Raw genomic sequence first — 15,296 nt, 5'->3', positions numbered from 1 at the left:
GGCGGCCATTGAATACATCCCTGGCTAAGAACCAGCTTGTCCTGAAGGCATTTGGAATCTGCACATAGAGAGCCAAGGTATGTGCAGGACCTGTGGCCTGTCGTGGGCTTTCTTTTCCTTTTTTTTCAACTTGAAGGCGGGAGGAGAGAGCTGTTGTTGCCCCCGTAATTCATTTCTCCTCCCCTGTGGCTCCTGATCAAGGAGGTGCGGAAGGCTTTTGCAGTCTTTCAGATACCTGAAAAACCTATTTTGCAACCACAGAGGGACCAGGATGGGAGGAATCAATATAAGAAATACAAATATCCAAATTAGCACATAACATTTAAAAACAATTTGAAGCAACCCCCCCCCACACCCCAAATAAAACAACACCCACCCACCCAAGTATTTCAATGCAATTCCTCGCATTGGTTCACCCAATGCAAATTGCGGGGAGTTTGTAGGGAAGGGCTGTGCTTGAGGGCAGAATTATGCCATGTGCGTCACACGTGGTTTGGTTCTCAGTTCAATAAAAATGAAATGTGTTGTGGCTGTTGAGGTCTTGCAACTCGCTGTAGACATGACTGCATGACCACCACCCTGCTTCCAGTACTTGGAACTCAATAACAGATAACTGCCTGTGCTCTCTCTGATCGTTGCTCCATGCTTTCCCTGCAGGAGGGAAAGGCCATAGCTCAGTGGCAGAGCCTCTGACTTGCATGTATTCAATCCCCAGAATCTGCCTGGAACCCTGCAGAGCCTCTGCCAGTCAGTGTAAACCACGCTGGCCTGGACGAGCCAATGGTCTGGCATGGTATAAGGCACATTCCTTTGTTCCTAAGAGTCTCCTGGGAACTGAGCACTCAGATGTCACAGCTACTGATTTCTCTGCCCCATTTGTTGCATCACTGTCCGGGTTGTGCAAAGGGAGGAACAAACTGTTGTGTACTTCAGTCTTTGTTGCAACCGAGCTTTTGCTGTCTCCCTCCTTGTATTGATATAACTCGCTGGAGAGGCGGCGGCCATTGAATACATCCCTGGCTAAGAACCAGCTTGTCCTGAAGGCATTTGGAATCTGCACATAGAGAGCCAAGGTATGTGCAGGACCTGTGGCCTGTCGTGGGCTTTCTTTTCCTTTTTTTTCAACTTGAAGGCGGGAGGAGAGAGCTGTTGTTGCCCCCGTAATTCATTTCTCCTCCCCTGTGGCTCCTGATCAAGGAGGTGCGGAAGGCTTTTGCAGTCTTTCAGATACCTGAAAAACCTATTTTGCAACCACAGAGGGACCAGGATGGGAGGAATCAATATGCTTAAAGTGAGCAACTCTTTTTAAACTGCCTCTTTGTTGGCAGTTGAGCTCCATCGTGGGTTATTTCCCCAAAGGCCTGGCACACTGATAATTAATTATGTGGATCACAGATCCTGATCCTCATTACCTGCTTGTGGGCTTCCCAGAGGCATCTCATCAGCCATTGAGAGACACTGTGTGCTTGACTTGTTAACCCATTTCATCGGTCCAGTTCAGTTCCTCTTAGAGTCTCATTTTCCCAACTGCAGGGGGTTGGACCAGATGACTCGCAGGTGTCCCAGTCACCTGTACAATTCTATGGTTCTGTGAAAACAAGGGTGTGTGGCACCACGCAGGATTGGATCCTCTTGCTTAACAGCTGCTAGACAGGAGGCTCTGGTTCTGTGTAGCGCGGCATCACAAGTGGCTTTTGGGGGGGGGCTGTTTATCAAGCAGCACCCACACCCCACAGAATTGGTGCCTCAACAATTGTTAAGCAGAGGCTTCGAACCTGTCGAGAAGGAAAGAGAGGTCTCTTCTCCTGAGAAGATACAGCCTTTCCGGTCAAGTAGGTCGCAGACTTTCCCACTCAGTTTGCCTGCCCTGTCTGCTTCTCCATCTTGCCTGGTAGCCTGTGCCCTGATAATCACCCTGGGCATAGTTTTAACTTTGGAAAGGTGGTGTGCAAATAAAATGGTTGATTTGCTGACTGAATTTCATCAGAATAATAATAATTAATAATAATAATTTTTTATTCATACCCTCCCAAGGCCAGGCTCAGGACGGCTAACAAGCAATAATAAAAACAAGTTGAATGAATACAACTTAAAAACAAGATTAAAATACAACATTAAAATATTGAAACAGTAAAATATTAAAATGTCAAAATACAGCCTAATCACAGGAGGAGAAAGGAAAAAGAAAGAGGGGGAGGGAATCAAATTGGCTCCAAGCCAAAGGCCAGGCAGAACAACTCTGTCTTACAGGCCCTGCGGAAAGAAATCATATCCCGCAGGGCCCTGGTCTCATGAGTCAGAGCGTTCCACCAGGCCAGAGCCAGTGTTGAAAAGGCCCTGGCTCTGGTTGAAGCCAATCTAACTTCCTTAGGGCCCGGGACCACTAGGGTGTTGCTATTTATGGACCTTAAGGTCCTCCATGGGGCATACCGGGAGAATCTACCTCTCTTTTCAATAATTTTCAAGTGAAATTCCTCCCCGCCCACCCCCATTAATGTATACCTGAAGGAGCATCTCCACCCCATCGCTCCACCTGGACACTGAGGTCCAGCTCTGAGGGCCTTCTGGGGGTTCCATCACCGTGAGAAGTGAGGTTACAGGAAACCAGGCAGAGGGACTCCTCGGTAGTGGCACCCACCCTGTGGAACGCCCTCCCATCAGATGTCAAGGAAATAAACAACTAACCAGTCACAGCATGTAAAATTGTTGTTGTTGTTTAAAAAGAGGGAATGGTCGCAAAACTGCACAAGGCATTTTTGGTTCTGCGCCAACATTGGATGTGTCACCACAAACTTTTACTCAAGGACTCGTTTTGGACCAGCTCCTCTGGCTTTTCAGACGATGGGGGAAGCTGCTGTCTCAGCCCACAAAGGGGAAGTTGTGGTCTCTTCTGAGCTCAGTGTTGTCGCTGTTTTCACAACTTCCAGAATGTGTGATGCTCCAGGCATGGGGTGAAGGAGGGCCTCGGGGGAGCAAGACACAGTCAAGCTTGGCAGCCCAAAGAGAAAATCACATCAAGAAGTTGTTGCAGACGCAGATTGTGATATTGGAAGCGTATAGATAGTTCTGCTTGCATTGTGATTTCATATGAGTAGCCCAGGCATGGTGAGTCCTCACAGATGCTCAGCCTAGAGATTAAACCAGGTTATCACTGCCATATCGAGAGTTATTCCTTAGGCCAGTTGTTAGAAGCTGCGGGATTGGAGAACGCTCTTGTTTTCAGTTCCTGTTTGCTGGTTCCCACAGGCACCTAGTTGACCATTGTGAGAGCAGAATGCTGGACTTCATGGACAATGACAGGCTCATCCAGCAAGCTCATCTTATGTTCTTATACGCGAATGTTCTGACATTCCTCACCCAACATACCTCATTGAATTCAGGAGGACTTACTTATAAGCAGTAGTTCTAAGAAGCAATTAGTATTGTTTCAGCGGTTTGCTTCATTACAGGGTGTGCGCCTTGCATTGTAGAAGTGGGATTGAATGTAGGCCTACAGTTCTCAGGCAAATTCTCCTAACACATTTTCCTACCCCCCCCCCAAAAAAAAAGTGTACGTCAGTCAAAATGACATTAAAAAAATGTGTTTATTAAGAGAAAATTGCACTACAATGCTCGGAAATTGTCATTTTTATAATTGCTGCAGAAATGTGGAGAACCAAATTTAAAACCGGAAAAATAAGAAACAAAAAATGCCAAATTTTGTATATCCTTCCATCCCTAGTCATGCCTAACTTGGGGCTATTCATTTCAATGGGTCTGCTCTGAATAAAACTTAGTTGGATACAACTCTCAGTTGGCACACGTAAAATACAGTGGTACCTCGGTTTTCAAGCATCTCGGAAGTAAACGTTAGGGTTTTCAAGCACCCAAAACCCGGAAGAAATTGATTCTGTTTTCGAATGCGCCTCAGAAGTCGAACGGCTTCCGCTATTTATTTATTTATTTATTCATTCATTCATTCATTCCAATGACTTTGCAGACTGCCCTTTGCGCCTCAATTGTAGAACGTTTCAGAAGTTAAATGGTCTTCTGGAACGGATTACGTTGGACAACCAAGGTACCACTGTGATAGATACTAGATAGATAGATAGATAGATAGATAGATAGATAGATAGATAGATAGATGAGAAAAGCCTAAGAAAGAAATCAAAATCCAAGACCAGCCAATAAAGACTGAAGATGCTCAGTGATCACAGAATGCTGAATGTCTATTGTAGGGAGAGGGGAGCTGGAAGGAGAGGAATGGAATATCTTGAGAGAAGGAATGGCCGGCTGGCTGGAACACTGAACAAGGGCACACACTCCACACAACAACTATTCTTAGAGGTCCCACTCATTCCCACTGATAGCATATTTAAGGGCTCTGCACTAACTGGTACCACAGCAATATGGCGGCCCCCGACAGGTGTTAAGTCAGTATTTTTTAGCGTACTGCCAATAATCCAAGGCGTGAGATTTAGGGCGGGAAGAAAGACACTAAATATGGCCTGTTTCCTTTCTGCAGACATCATGAACTCCTCCTCAGCTGACCAGGTTGACACCACACCGGTGGAAGCCGCCATGCGCCACATCGCCATAGTAACCAACATCATCATTCTGATCCTGGGCGTTAGCGGCAACGGGCTGGTGGTGTGGGCCGTAGCGAAGCGGGAGAAACGCAAAACCTTCACCTCCACCTGCTACCTCAACCTGGCTGTGGCAGACCTCCTCTTCTCGGCCAGCCGTATCCCTGCCCTTGTGCAGGAGATCATGTACTCCAGCTGGCCCTTTGGCCTTGCCTTGTGCAAGCTCCACACTTTTGCCCGCTACCTCACGGTCTTCACCAGCGTCTTCGTCCTCACCGTCATCAGCGTACACCGCTGCCTGTTGATCGCGAGGCCCGTCTGGGCCCGCAACCACCAGGGCCCTCGCTTTCAAGTCCTGGCATGCGCTGGGGCATGGATGCTAGCTCTCGCCTTCAGCATCCCTTATCTGGTGGTGCGCCATGTTGAAATAAAAAATGGATTGCCCTACTGTGTCTATCGGGGAGATCTCAAGAGAGCCACAGACCTGCCCCTAAGGCTGAGCAGGTTCTTTGGAGCGTTCCTGGTGCCCTTCATCATCATCGCTGTGGCCTACTTGGTTCTGATTTGCAAGCTCCGAGGACGGCGCTGGGAGGGCTCCCACCGCACCTTCGCTTTGGTGGCCACCATCGTGGTGCTCTTCTTCGTCTGCTGGCTCCCCCACCACATCTTCGTACTTCTCAGCACCGTGTCAGTAGAAAAGCACATGTGGGGGATTGGGCTCAAGCTGTCGAATGCTCTGGCGTACCTCCACAGTTGTGTCAACCCCATGCTGTATGGCTTCGTGGGGTATGTCCGAAGCAGAGGCCTCCATCGGCGGGCTTCTTTCTTGGGGTTCTTCCGCAAAGCACTGACTGAAGAGGATGAAGTTTCCGCTGGGGCAGAAGCATCACGGAGCCTTAGTCAGAAGGTCTGAGAAGCAGTGAAATGTTGGGACATTCTCACAGGGAAGGCATTGCCATGAAGTCCCCTGGCTACTTTACTTTCAGAAAAGATGGGAGGTTGCAGTGCCTGTAACAAGAGATCTGGTGATCAGGAGAGCTGACATTGATTCTATACCTGTGGATCTAGGCTTTAAGTGTGCTCTTGAGAAGCTCTCTGTGGGCTTCTTGCCTCCACCTAAACACTGCCCATTTTCCTCTGTATCTGGACCTAATTTCAACCACTACCTAGAGCAGTAGGCAAACTAAGGCAGCTGCCTCCAGAGGCAGAATTTGGGTGTTATGAAAACTCTGTTATTTAGTTTAATCACATTGCATTTTTCTGTCAGAGAGGGGTGAGATGATTTTTTATTTTTTGCCTCTGGAGCCAAAGCAACTTGACTAGCCTTGGAAACTTTGCACCTTGATTTAGAACTGAGGAGTGGGGAGCGTCTGCCTTGGGCCACCAAGTGTCCTGGGTCTCCTCTGCTCCAGAAAATAATGGCAAAGATATTTGAAGATGACTATCATATTTCCACCCAGTCTCATCCAGGCTAAACATACCCAACTCCCTCAACCATTCCTCATAAGGCTTGGTTTCCAGACCCTTGATCATCTTGGTCACTCTCCTCTGCACACCTTGCAGCTTGTCAATATCCATCTTAAATTGTGTTGCCCAGACCTGGTCACAGGACTCCAGGTATGGTCTGACCAAAGCAGAATAGAGTGGTGCTATTACTTCCCTTGAATTGGACACTATACTTGATGCAGCCTAGAAGAACATTAGCCTCTTTTCTTTTCTTTTCTTTTTTGCTGATGCATCATGCTGTTGACTCACGTCAAGCTTGTAGTCTACTAAGACCCCTAGATCCTTTTCACATGTACTACTAGCAGGCCAGGTGACCCCATTTTATATTGGTGCAACTGATTATTTCTTTCTAAGTGTAGAACCTTACATTTGTATCTATTAAAATTTGTTTCATTGCTTTTGGCCCAGTTCTCCAATCTGTTAAGGTCGTCTGGCATCCCAATTCTGTCTTCTGTAGCATTAGCTACTGCTTCCAGTTTGGTATCATCTGCAAATTGGTCATAGGACTTCAGTAAATTTTGAAATTGGATTTGAATTAACTCTTGGCTTTAATAGGATGCATTTGATGTGAATTTAACTTTGGCTTGTTTTCTATTTTGATATTTGCTGCATTCTGTTATATTGACTTCCATTCCGATCTGCTAATTGAGTTGTTGTTTTCTGTTTTGCTGTCCTGTGCTATGGGCTTCCCTGGGGAAAGCAAAAATGCAGGATATAAGCAGCGAATAAAATGGAAGAGAAAGGACGTTCTAGAAATTTCAGCTTAGTGTGAACACGTGCAAAATTGCCTTTGAAGAAGTTGTCTGTCCCCATCGCCGCCGCCACCTGGTTTCATTATCCCTCGGCCATCTGTACTCAGGGAGGTGTGTGTTACAGCTTTCTATCCTCTAAAGGTCACTCTCCTATCCTTTCAGGACTACCTCATAAACAATACACAGTCTAGACAGTCTCTTTCCAAAGAACAGATATATTATATTATCCATCAACCTAATTTGTCCTCCTTTTTCTCTGTCTTTCTTAGAAGGTTCAATTATTGCACACATAAAGTTCCTACTCAGCTGCATTCTGTCTCATGGGGCAGTTCCATTCCTTTTGATAAGGCTTGATCCTGACCTGCATTTTCCTGCTGCCTAAGCCCTGGGTCACTGCAGGGCCCATCATGGATGCAAGGATATATCTTTGGAAATGGCAAGGCAATGTGTTTAGCAAGAAATGCTTGCTCAACTGCATTTCTGTCATCTCACCAAATCATCTGGGGCTATACTCTGGAACTTTGGCTGGAGGTTGAGAGTAGATTTAAAAAAAAAAATATCACAGAATTTTAGACTGGGAAGGGACTTTGGGTGGAGGAATCTACCCATTTCAGTTTCTCTCAGTTTCTCATCCCCCCCCCAGTCTTAAATTAAGATCTTCACATTTCCACTTTATCTTGCAATTTTTTAAACACAAGAATGCCCCTGTCAAGGTGGCCAATATTCAGGGGTCATGTAGGGCTGCCATATTTCAAAAAGTAAAAACCAGGAAACCCCAAAAGTTGTTGAGTTGAGCTTTTTTTTTTTAGGAAACCCAAAAAGGTGTTCTACCTTTGAAATCTTGGTAATGACTGGGGAAACCCAGGTGTATGGACAGGGGTGGGCAGGACACTGCACAGTCCAGATGCCCTTCCCTATACCCCAGACTTCCCTAATTCCTCCAGCCCCTTTTGTAAATGTCAAGGTAATCATAACACATCCTCTGAAAATGCCAGCTCAGCAAACGCCCTAATCTCCTCATAATTGCTATTATACAACCTCACCGGCTAGGTACAGAGTGCCTGCTTTCAGACCTGGGTTTATATTGCCACCTAGAGGCAAGAAGAAACATCAAGGAGATATCCCTTCTGCCGGTTCCGTGTCGTTCGTTCAGGTAGAGAAGTCTTTCTGTACAACCACATCGTGAAGTAGAATACACCATATAAACAGTGCGGGAAATCGTTCAAATGACTGGCTAATTAAGCAGTTGCAAAGGTCTGTTGATTAAAGGTATTCAAGATGTGCCCACAAGTCAGTAGTCTGCCAAATCTCTGCTGGAAGAGTCTTCCACAGCAGTGGCGTAGCGTGGGTTGTCAGCACCCGGGGCAAGGCAAGTAATTTGCGCCCCCTAACCTGTGGATTTGCGCCCCCTAACCCGTGGATTTGCGCCCCCTAACCCTAACCCCCAGATGTTGCGCCCAGTGCGGCTGGTCCCCCTGCACCCAGCATTGTGGCCAGTGACACTAAACGCTCACCATCTAGTTAAAGCCAGCCAGGCCTTTGTGACATGGGGAGGGGGGCAACACACACAAACCCTCCAACATTCCTCAAATCAACTTCATGAGTGTAACAGTGTCGATGGTGGGCAATTTACCATTCCTTCTGGTCAACGGTGTAGCCTTACTAATAAAAATGTGCGGAATTCGACTCTTGCAAATCTGGGATCATGACAAAATATCAAATTTCAGTTTTCGCAAATTAAACTGTGCAAGGCCCCTGAATCAGTTTGGGGCCCAGATCCAGGTTAGGCTGCCCTGGACCATGCCATGTCACATCAAGGCCACTCCAAAGCACTGGATCATGCCCTGAATGGACTTGTGGGAGCCAGGCATAGGACATATTGATATTCACTGCCCAATAGGAAAGCTTCTCAGCAGCTGTCTTCCTGTTCTGCTAGTGACAAAGAATTCTGTGTAACTCAAAACCTAGACCAATATAAATTTAATTTCAAGGTCCCTTAGAACTCTTATTTTCCAGCGTCTTTGTTCCAGGTTAGCAAAATCATTCCAAGTGAAGGAAATTGGCACTGCATAATGTAGAACTTCATAACTTTGATAGTGATTTCTACTCCCTGTGCCAGATGCTACCGTGTTTCCTTTGCCAAGGTAGCTCTGACACTTCGATCTCTTCCAGAGCCAATGCCCCACACTTCTTCACCATCAACTCTCTGGGCTCCAACGTTGCCCTTGGCAACTCAGGAGAGGAAGAGAGCTTAACCTGTGAAAAAGAAGGCCCCTACAGGACTCAGATACAAGCTGCTTACAGGTGGAAACTGCTTACAGGTGGCCTTGCAGGAGAAGCAGCAGCTCTTCGGAACATTTGCACAAGCGTTGCCAGAAAAGACGCTTTCTCGCCTGGAATGCATCGCTTATAAACCGTAGGGACTGAGCTGTCCAAAGAACCTAAGAGCATCAAAGGGCTTCTGTTGCTGATCTCCCTGCAGTCAGAGGCTGGCGCGGGCGGGGCAAGGAATCCGCATCCAAAGCCTGCGCCGCTTTGGGATGCTGGAATCAGGACGCAACAGGGCAGGTGTGCGCCCCGCAAACCAACCCAATCGGACTGTTTGGAAGGGCACATAACTACCCTGTTGCATCCTCCTCGCACGACTCTCCCCGAGCGGAAGAGAGGTGCTTAATGGGGCTGCAGTAGCGGAGGAAAGGGCGGCACTGGGGCTGTAGGGCGTCCCAGCTGCCGCCTCCCTCCCAGCCACCCTCCAGCAGGACCAGAGCTGCCCAAAAAATAAATGATAAATAGAAGAGGGGAGAAAGCATGGGTGTAGCCCGCATTTATGTTTGGGCGGGGGACAGAACCTCACTTATTTTTCTTGATTTACTTGATTGAGGGGCAGCCCCCCACCCCGAATCCAGTTCTGCTTGGGACACTGCCTTCCTTCGCTTGTCCTCCCCTTCGAGGAGGATTCAGTGCGGATCAACCTATCAGAGGGACTTCCAGGAAGAGCCCCTGCCTCCGTGGTGCGCGGTGGCCGGGCGGTGCCTGTTCCTCTCGCCTTGCCTCAGCTCCTGCGTTTTGCCCTTGTTGTGGCTGCCTCCCTCCTTCCTTCCTGCTAGCCGCCAGGCCCCAGCTCCGTGCCTCCTCCTCGTGTCGTCGGAGGCTACAGCAGGGGTAGGCAACCTAAGGCCCGTGGGCCAGAATGCGGCCCTATCGCCTTCTCAATCCGGCCCACGGACAGTCCGGGAATCAGTGTGTTTTTACATGAGTAGAATGCGCCCTTTTATTTAAAATGCATTTCTAGGTTATTTGTGGGGCATAGGAATTGGTTCATTCCCCCCAAAAAAATATAGTCCGGCCCACCACATGGTCTGAGGGACGGTGGACCGGCCCATGGCTGACCGGCCCGTGGGCGTGCAGTAACCATCCCGTCACGAGGTCTGTTCCATATGATATAGGAATTGGGCCTTTAGTATGGTGACACCTACCCTGTGGAACTCCCTCCCACTACATATATAACAGACAGGCACCATCTCTGTTGTCTTTCCTGCATCTATTCCAAACTTCCTCTTCCAGGAAGCCTTTTAAGTGGAGACTTTTTATCCCAGTCTGCATCTGCATTGGCACTATTTTAACTTCTTAAAATATATATATGGAACTATATTCAAAGAGTGCCTGTGTGTGTGTGTGTGTGTGTGTGTGTGTGTGTAAAACTGTTTTTTAAAAAATATAGTTTATTTCAGTGTTTTTCAACCACTGTTCCGCGGCACACTAGTGTGCCACGAAATGTTGCCTGGTGTGCCATGGGAAAATTTGAAAAATTCGAAAGATTTAAAAAAAAGTCAAATTTTCGCCCACTAGGCGGGTGCCGGACTGTGTCCACCCTATTTTCCATCCGTCCTGGGTGGGGATCAGATCGGATGGGATCGGATGAGAGCGGACAGACGGTCCGTTCTCATCCGATTCCCCATAGAGAGCAGCAGGGCTCTGACATCTCCCTCTCCGCAGACAGTGGTGATGTGCCTCGTGATTTTTTTCATGAAACAAGTGTGCCTTTGCCCAAAAAAGGTTGAAAAACACTGGTTTATTTTACCCTTTTCTTGTTTCATGGTTATAACTGTTTCATTTGGTTTCTATAATACAGTTTCTATAAACTTTCGGGTTTGGTGGATGTGCATCAGTAAACAAGGGGAATTAAGACTAAGAGAGCTGACTGGGAGGGTGGCCATGTAATCTCACTGTATACAAGTTGTACAAGTGACAATAAAGTATTTCAATTTCAATTACAGTGGTACCTCGGGTTACATACACTTCAGGTTACATATGCTTCAGGTTACAGACTCCGCTAACCCAGAAATAGTACCTTGGGTTAAGAACTTTGCTACAGGATGAGAACAGAAATTGTGCTCCAGCGGTGCGGCAGCAGCAGGAGGACCCATTAACTAAAGTGGTGCTTCAGGTTAAGAACAGTTTCAGGTTAAGTACGGACCTCCAGAATGAATTAAGTACTTAACCCGAGGTACCACTGTATAATTGTATGTTTTATTGTTGTAACCCTCCCTGGGGCCCAAACGGTAAAGGATGGGTAAGGAACCTAATGAAACACAGAAATAATACATACTGCCAGACTCTGCCTGCTTATCACAGAGCTATACTGACAAAAATTGGAAGGAGGAGGGGAGACCACATGCGTTACACATCGTTAAACCGGATGTCACAAGGTGACAATAAATGCACACAGTGCAGTTAGGAACTATCTCAAGCCCAATGCACTGAAAAATATATTTTAAGTTTTGATGAGAGTAATTGGGATAGGATGAAGAGAACACTGTGTTCATTGTCCCTTGGAATTTGAATCCGAGAGGAAGCTGATCTTTTGCTCATTACAGCTGCTTGAAAAGATCTCAGATAGGAGGGTTGAAAAAGAGCAGTCAGAGTAAATGACATGAAGCTACATCAGGGCTGAGGAAACATTGGCCCTCCATATGTTGCTGGACTATCAGTGGCTGCTGGCCAAGTTGACTATGTTCCACCTCCACTGTCAGAGACTGAATAGCAGGTCCTAGGCTGTCACTCTAACCACTACACTTCCGCTGCCTCCGAGGGTACCTGGTCCTTCCCTAAAACATGTGGTGATGGCAAAGGGCAGCTTTCCCCAGAATGCTTATGGGCTTTTTGTACAGAAAAAGGAGGCAAGGGTTCATTTGGAAACTCTGCTTGCAAATCAACAAGGCCAAATTGATTTTTCCAGGGGTGAGAAGGAGTAGCCACTTCAGGTCAACATGGTCACTGGTGGAAAACCAGGCAGCAAACCAAAGAGGTCCACACAGTTTGTACGCCAGGGTGTTCCAGGCCTACGCAGTAGCCTCAGGGCCCAGAGACCTTTTGATCTGTCGGCTTTCGAACCCAGCGGCGCCGTGAATTCAAGCAGCTACGTGCTCCCACTGTTAATCTAAGCAAGGGCAGGTCCATCATTTCACATGAGCTCACCACCTCCTCGGCATGCCAGCATCTTCGCCAAGCCCTCGCAGGCAGCACTCAGAACGCCTGGCTTCCTTTTGTCATCGTCGTCGTTTTTCTGGGAACAATGGCTCGAGAGCGTTTGCTCCCTCTCAGTTGCAGAGACTATTGTGCTCACATTGGCAATCATCTCCTGCCGCTTTTAGCCCTTCTGGAAGCTGAACGCAAATGATGCAGGCGATGGCTCATAGCTAACCCCCTCCTCATCCTCCTCGCCCCCCGCATCCAAGCACCTTTCAGATGGATTTGCAGGGAAATTAAGACTTGCAGAAGCAAAAGGATGGATGTTATACACTGGGATAAGTATGAATGTTATCCAATGGGTACTCTCCATTTCAGCAGCTAATAAAAGGAAGGCAAGAGAAAAACCGGGGGCCGTTTGTCTGAATGCTGAGTCTTGGCCTTCTGTTGTGGGTGCTTTCCTTGTGATTCCTGCATTGCACCTAGTCATACAGTTCTATTGTTCTGTGAGATGTGCAGCGACTGTCTCTGAACAGTTTTGCCCAGAGTGACGAGGAATGCATGTCACCATTGTTTTGAAATCGGTGTGGCAAGTGTAAATGATTAAATCATTAGTGGTAAAGGTGAGTGTTAGAGCAACTGTTCAGCATGCAGAATGTCCCGGGTTCAGTCCCCAGTATCTCCAGGTACAGCTGGCAGGGACCCTAGTCAGTGGCAAAGCTGCATGCTCCGGAGAGCAGGCGGGGGCATAGCTGGCACGCATCCCGGGGGTGTGGCTTGTGTCCTGGGGGCATGGCACGCTGCACGCGGGGGCGTGGTTTGCATCCTGGGGGCGCCGCCCACGAGGCGGGATGCCTGGCACGGGGGTTGTGTGTTTGGCGTGTATCCGGGGAGCAGCTGTGATGGTACCCCCCCTCCCCGATGGTGCCAAGGGCAGTGCACTCACCCCACCTCCCCGTTCCTCCACCAGTGACCCTGGTCTGAAACCCTGGAATGCCCCTGCCAGTATCTGTACCAGTGTAAGGTAAAGGTAAAGGGACCCCTGACCATTAGGTCCAGTCGTGACCGACTCTGGGGTTGCGGTGCTCACCTCACTTTATTGGCCGAGGGAGCCGTCGTACAGCTTCCGGGTCATGTGGCCAGCATGACTAAGCCGCTTCTGGCAAACCATAGCAGCGCATGGAAACGCCGTTTACCTTCCCGCTGGAGCAGTACCTATTTATCTGCTTGCATTTTGACGTGCTTTCGAACTGCTAGGTTGGCAGGAGCAGGGACTGAGCAACTGAAGCTCACCCCATCGCGGGGATTTGAACCACCGACCTTCTGATTGGCAAGTCCTAGGTTCTGTAGTTTAGACAGTACTAAAGCAGATGTGTCAATGGTCTTATTTTGCCTCTCTGTGAAGCAGACAGGGTAGAGCCTCCAGCCATAAGCAATGGGCCAGAGGGTCTGCAAACAAGTGTGCAAACAAGGAAGGTTTGTTATTTAAGCGTGCCTATTTTCATCTGTGAGTTGCTGGGGGTTGGGATGCGAGAGCTACAGGAAACCAAAATAAATTGCAATGGTCTCGTCTCATGGTGTGCCGTTTCAACAGCTGGAGAGAACGAAGGCGCTGATGAGATGGTGAGATGGATAGGCACCAAGCTGTGTCCCAAAATGCTGCTGCTGGCAGAAAGAAGATGCGCCACTCTCAGGGTCCACAGGAGAAGAGATGTGACAAAACCATCATTCAGTACCAAGGAATCTCTTCCAGCTGTGCAGGCATGCAGCCACATCCCTCACCCCCAGCAAACTTCCACAGCCTTCATTTTTTAAAAGAAAAAATTATTTACGATTTTCATTTTCATACATTTCAATCATTTTACAATCTTTTTAACATTTCAAAACTTGACTTCTTCCCCCCTCTTTCTGCGGATCCTTAAGTTTATTTTTACATATTTTCTACATATTCAAATTAACTTAATATGCCTATTTATTCATCTGCTTTCAATATATACGCTTATGAAACTGCAGGTTATTACAATAATCCTGCCAATGTTCTAATCTGTTTACGGTTTGTTTGTAAATATTCAATAAACCATTTCCATTCTTTTATAAAAAGTTTGTTGTCTTGATTTCTCATTTTTCCGGTAAGTTTTGCCATTTCTACATATTCAATAAGTTTTTGTATCCATTCTTCTTTTGCTGGGACTTCTTCTTTACATTTTTGGGCAAGTAACATTCTTGCTGCTGTAGTCGCATACATGAATAAATTTCTATACAGTTTGGGTAGTTATGTCCCTATAATTCCCAAAAGGAAAGCTTCTGGGTTTTGTTTTGTTTTACAAACATTATTTTAAACCTCTTTTTCCATTTGTTATATATCATTTCCCAGCCTTCAAAATGGGGTAGAAGTGTTGGTTGATGGATATCAACATAAATTTGGAAGTTCCGTTATTATTTTCTTATTGCATTTCTTGGTCACTTCTTACACAGCAAAGTTTCCAATCGACGTACAGCATATTTAAAAGCAGGAAAAATCAACAGGAGCAAAAATGCACTGTAATGTGAACACCCTTACACAAAACATATTTACATTTAAAAAATAACAACAACACAAAGCAGTCACCAGCACCATCCAATAACAGCAGCAGAAAGGTTTGGCAGCAAAACTAATAACAAACAACTTCATCATAATCCATCAAAAGCTGGGTGGGCGGGGCAGTGTTTACCTGGCACTGAAAAGATGTCAAGGAGGGCACCAGGCAGACCTGACTGGGAAGAGGGTTTCACAAATCCACTCAACTTCCCAGTGGGGAGGAGTTGCGATAGACCACGTGGCCACCCACTCCCCTCTGGGGCAGGTATCCCCCGGAGGTTCCCAGCCACATCATTCACCTGCCAGCCAATCCGCTGGCTGGGGGACGCGTGGCTGGGCCCCATTTAAACTGAGACGCGAGCCGGAGAGCTTCCTCTTGGCTCACTTCCTCAATCTCCCTCCCTATTTTCAGGTTTTGAATTTGGA

General features: G+C 47.3%; 1 protein-coding gene and 1 long non-coding RNA gene across 2 annotated transcripts; both read left to right on the top strand.

Annotated features, from left to right (window-relative positions):
* The first annotated feature begins 859 nt into the window (after positions 1-859).
* On the top strand, positions 860-5,620 carry LOC309537668 (chemerin-like receptor 1). The gene is made up of 2 exons (XM_082232561.1): positions 860-1,073; positions 4,505-5,620. Exon 2 carries the CDS (start codon positions 4,510-4,512, stop codon positions 5,476-5,478), a length of 969 nt encoding a protein of 322 aa, XP_082088687.1. The 5' UTR covers positions 860-1,073; positions 4,505-4,509; the 3' UTR covers positions 5,479-5,620.
* A 10-nt stretch (positions 5,621-5,630) lies between these two features.
* On the top strand, positions 5,631-6,817 carry LOC309537669. Its single transcript, XR_014221964.1, has 2 exons — positions 5,631-5,954; positions 5,993-6,817. It is a non-coding gene; the product is annotated as an uncharacterized lncRNA (long non-coding RNA).
* Positions 6,818-15,296: the final 8,479 nt, after the last annotated feature.

The sequence above is a fragment of the Podarcis vaucheri genome (genome assembly GCF_965113315.1).
Source record: "Podarcis vaucheri genome assembly, chromosome: 7".
Lineage (NCBI taxonomy): Eukaryota > Metazoa > Chordata > Lepidosauria > Squamata > Lacertidae > Podarcis > Podarcis vaucheri.
This window is presented reverse-complemented; position numbering and strand designations above follow the sequence as displayed.

Excerpts from the sequence above, each read along its gene's own strand:
- LOC309537668 (XM_082232561.1), top strand. The coding sequence starts at position 4,510 with ATGAACTCCTCCTCAGCTGACCAGGTTGACACCACACCGGTGGAAGCC.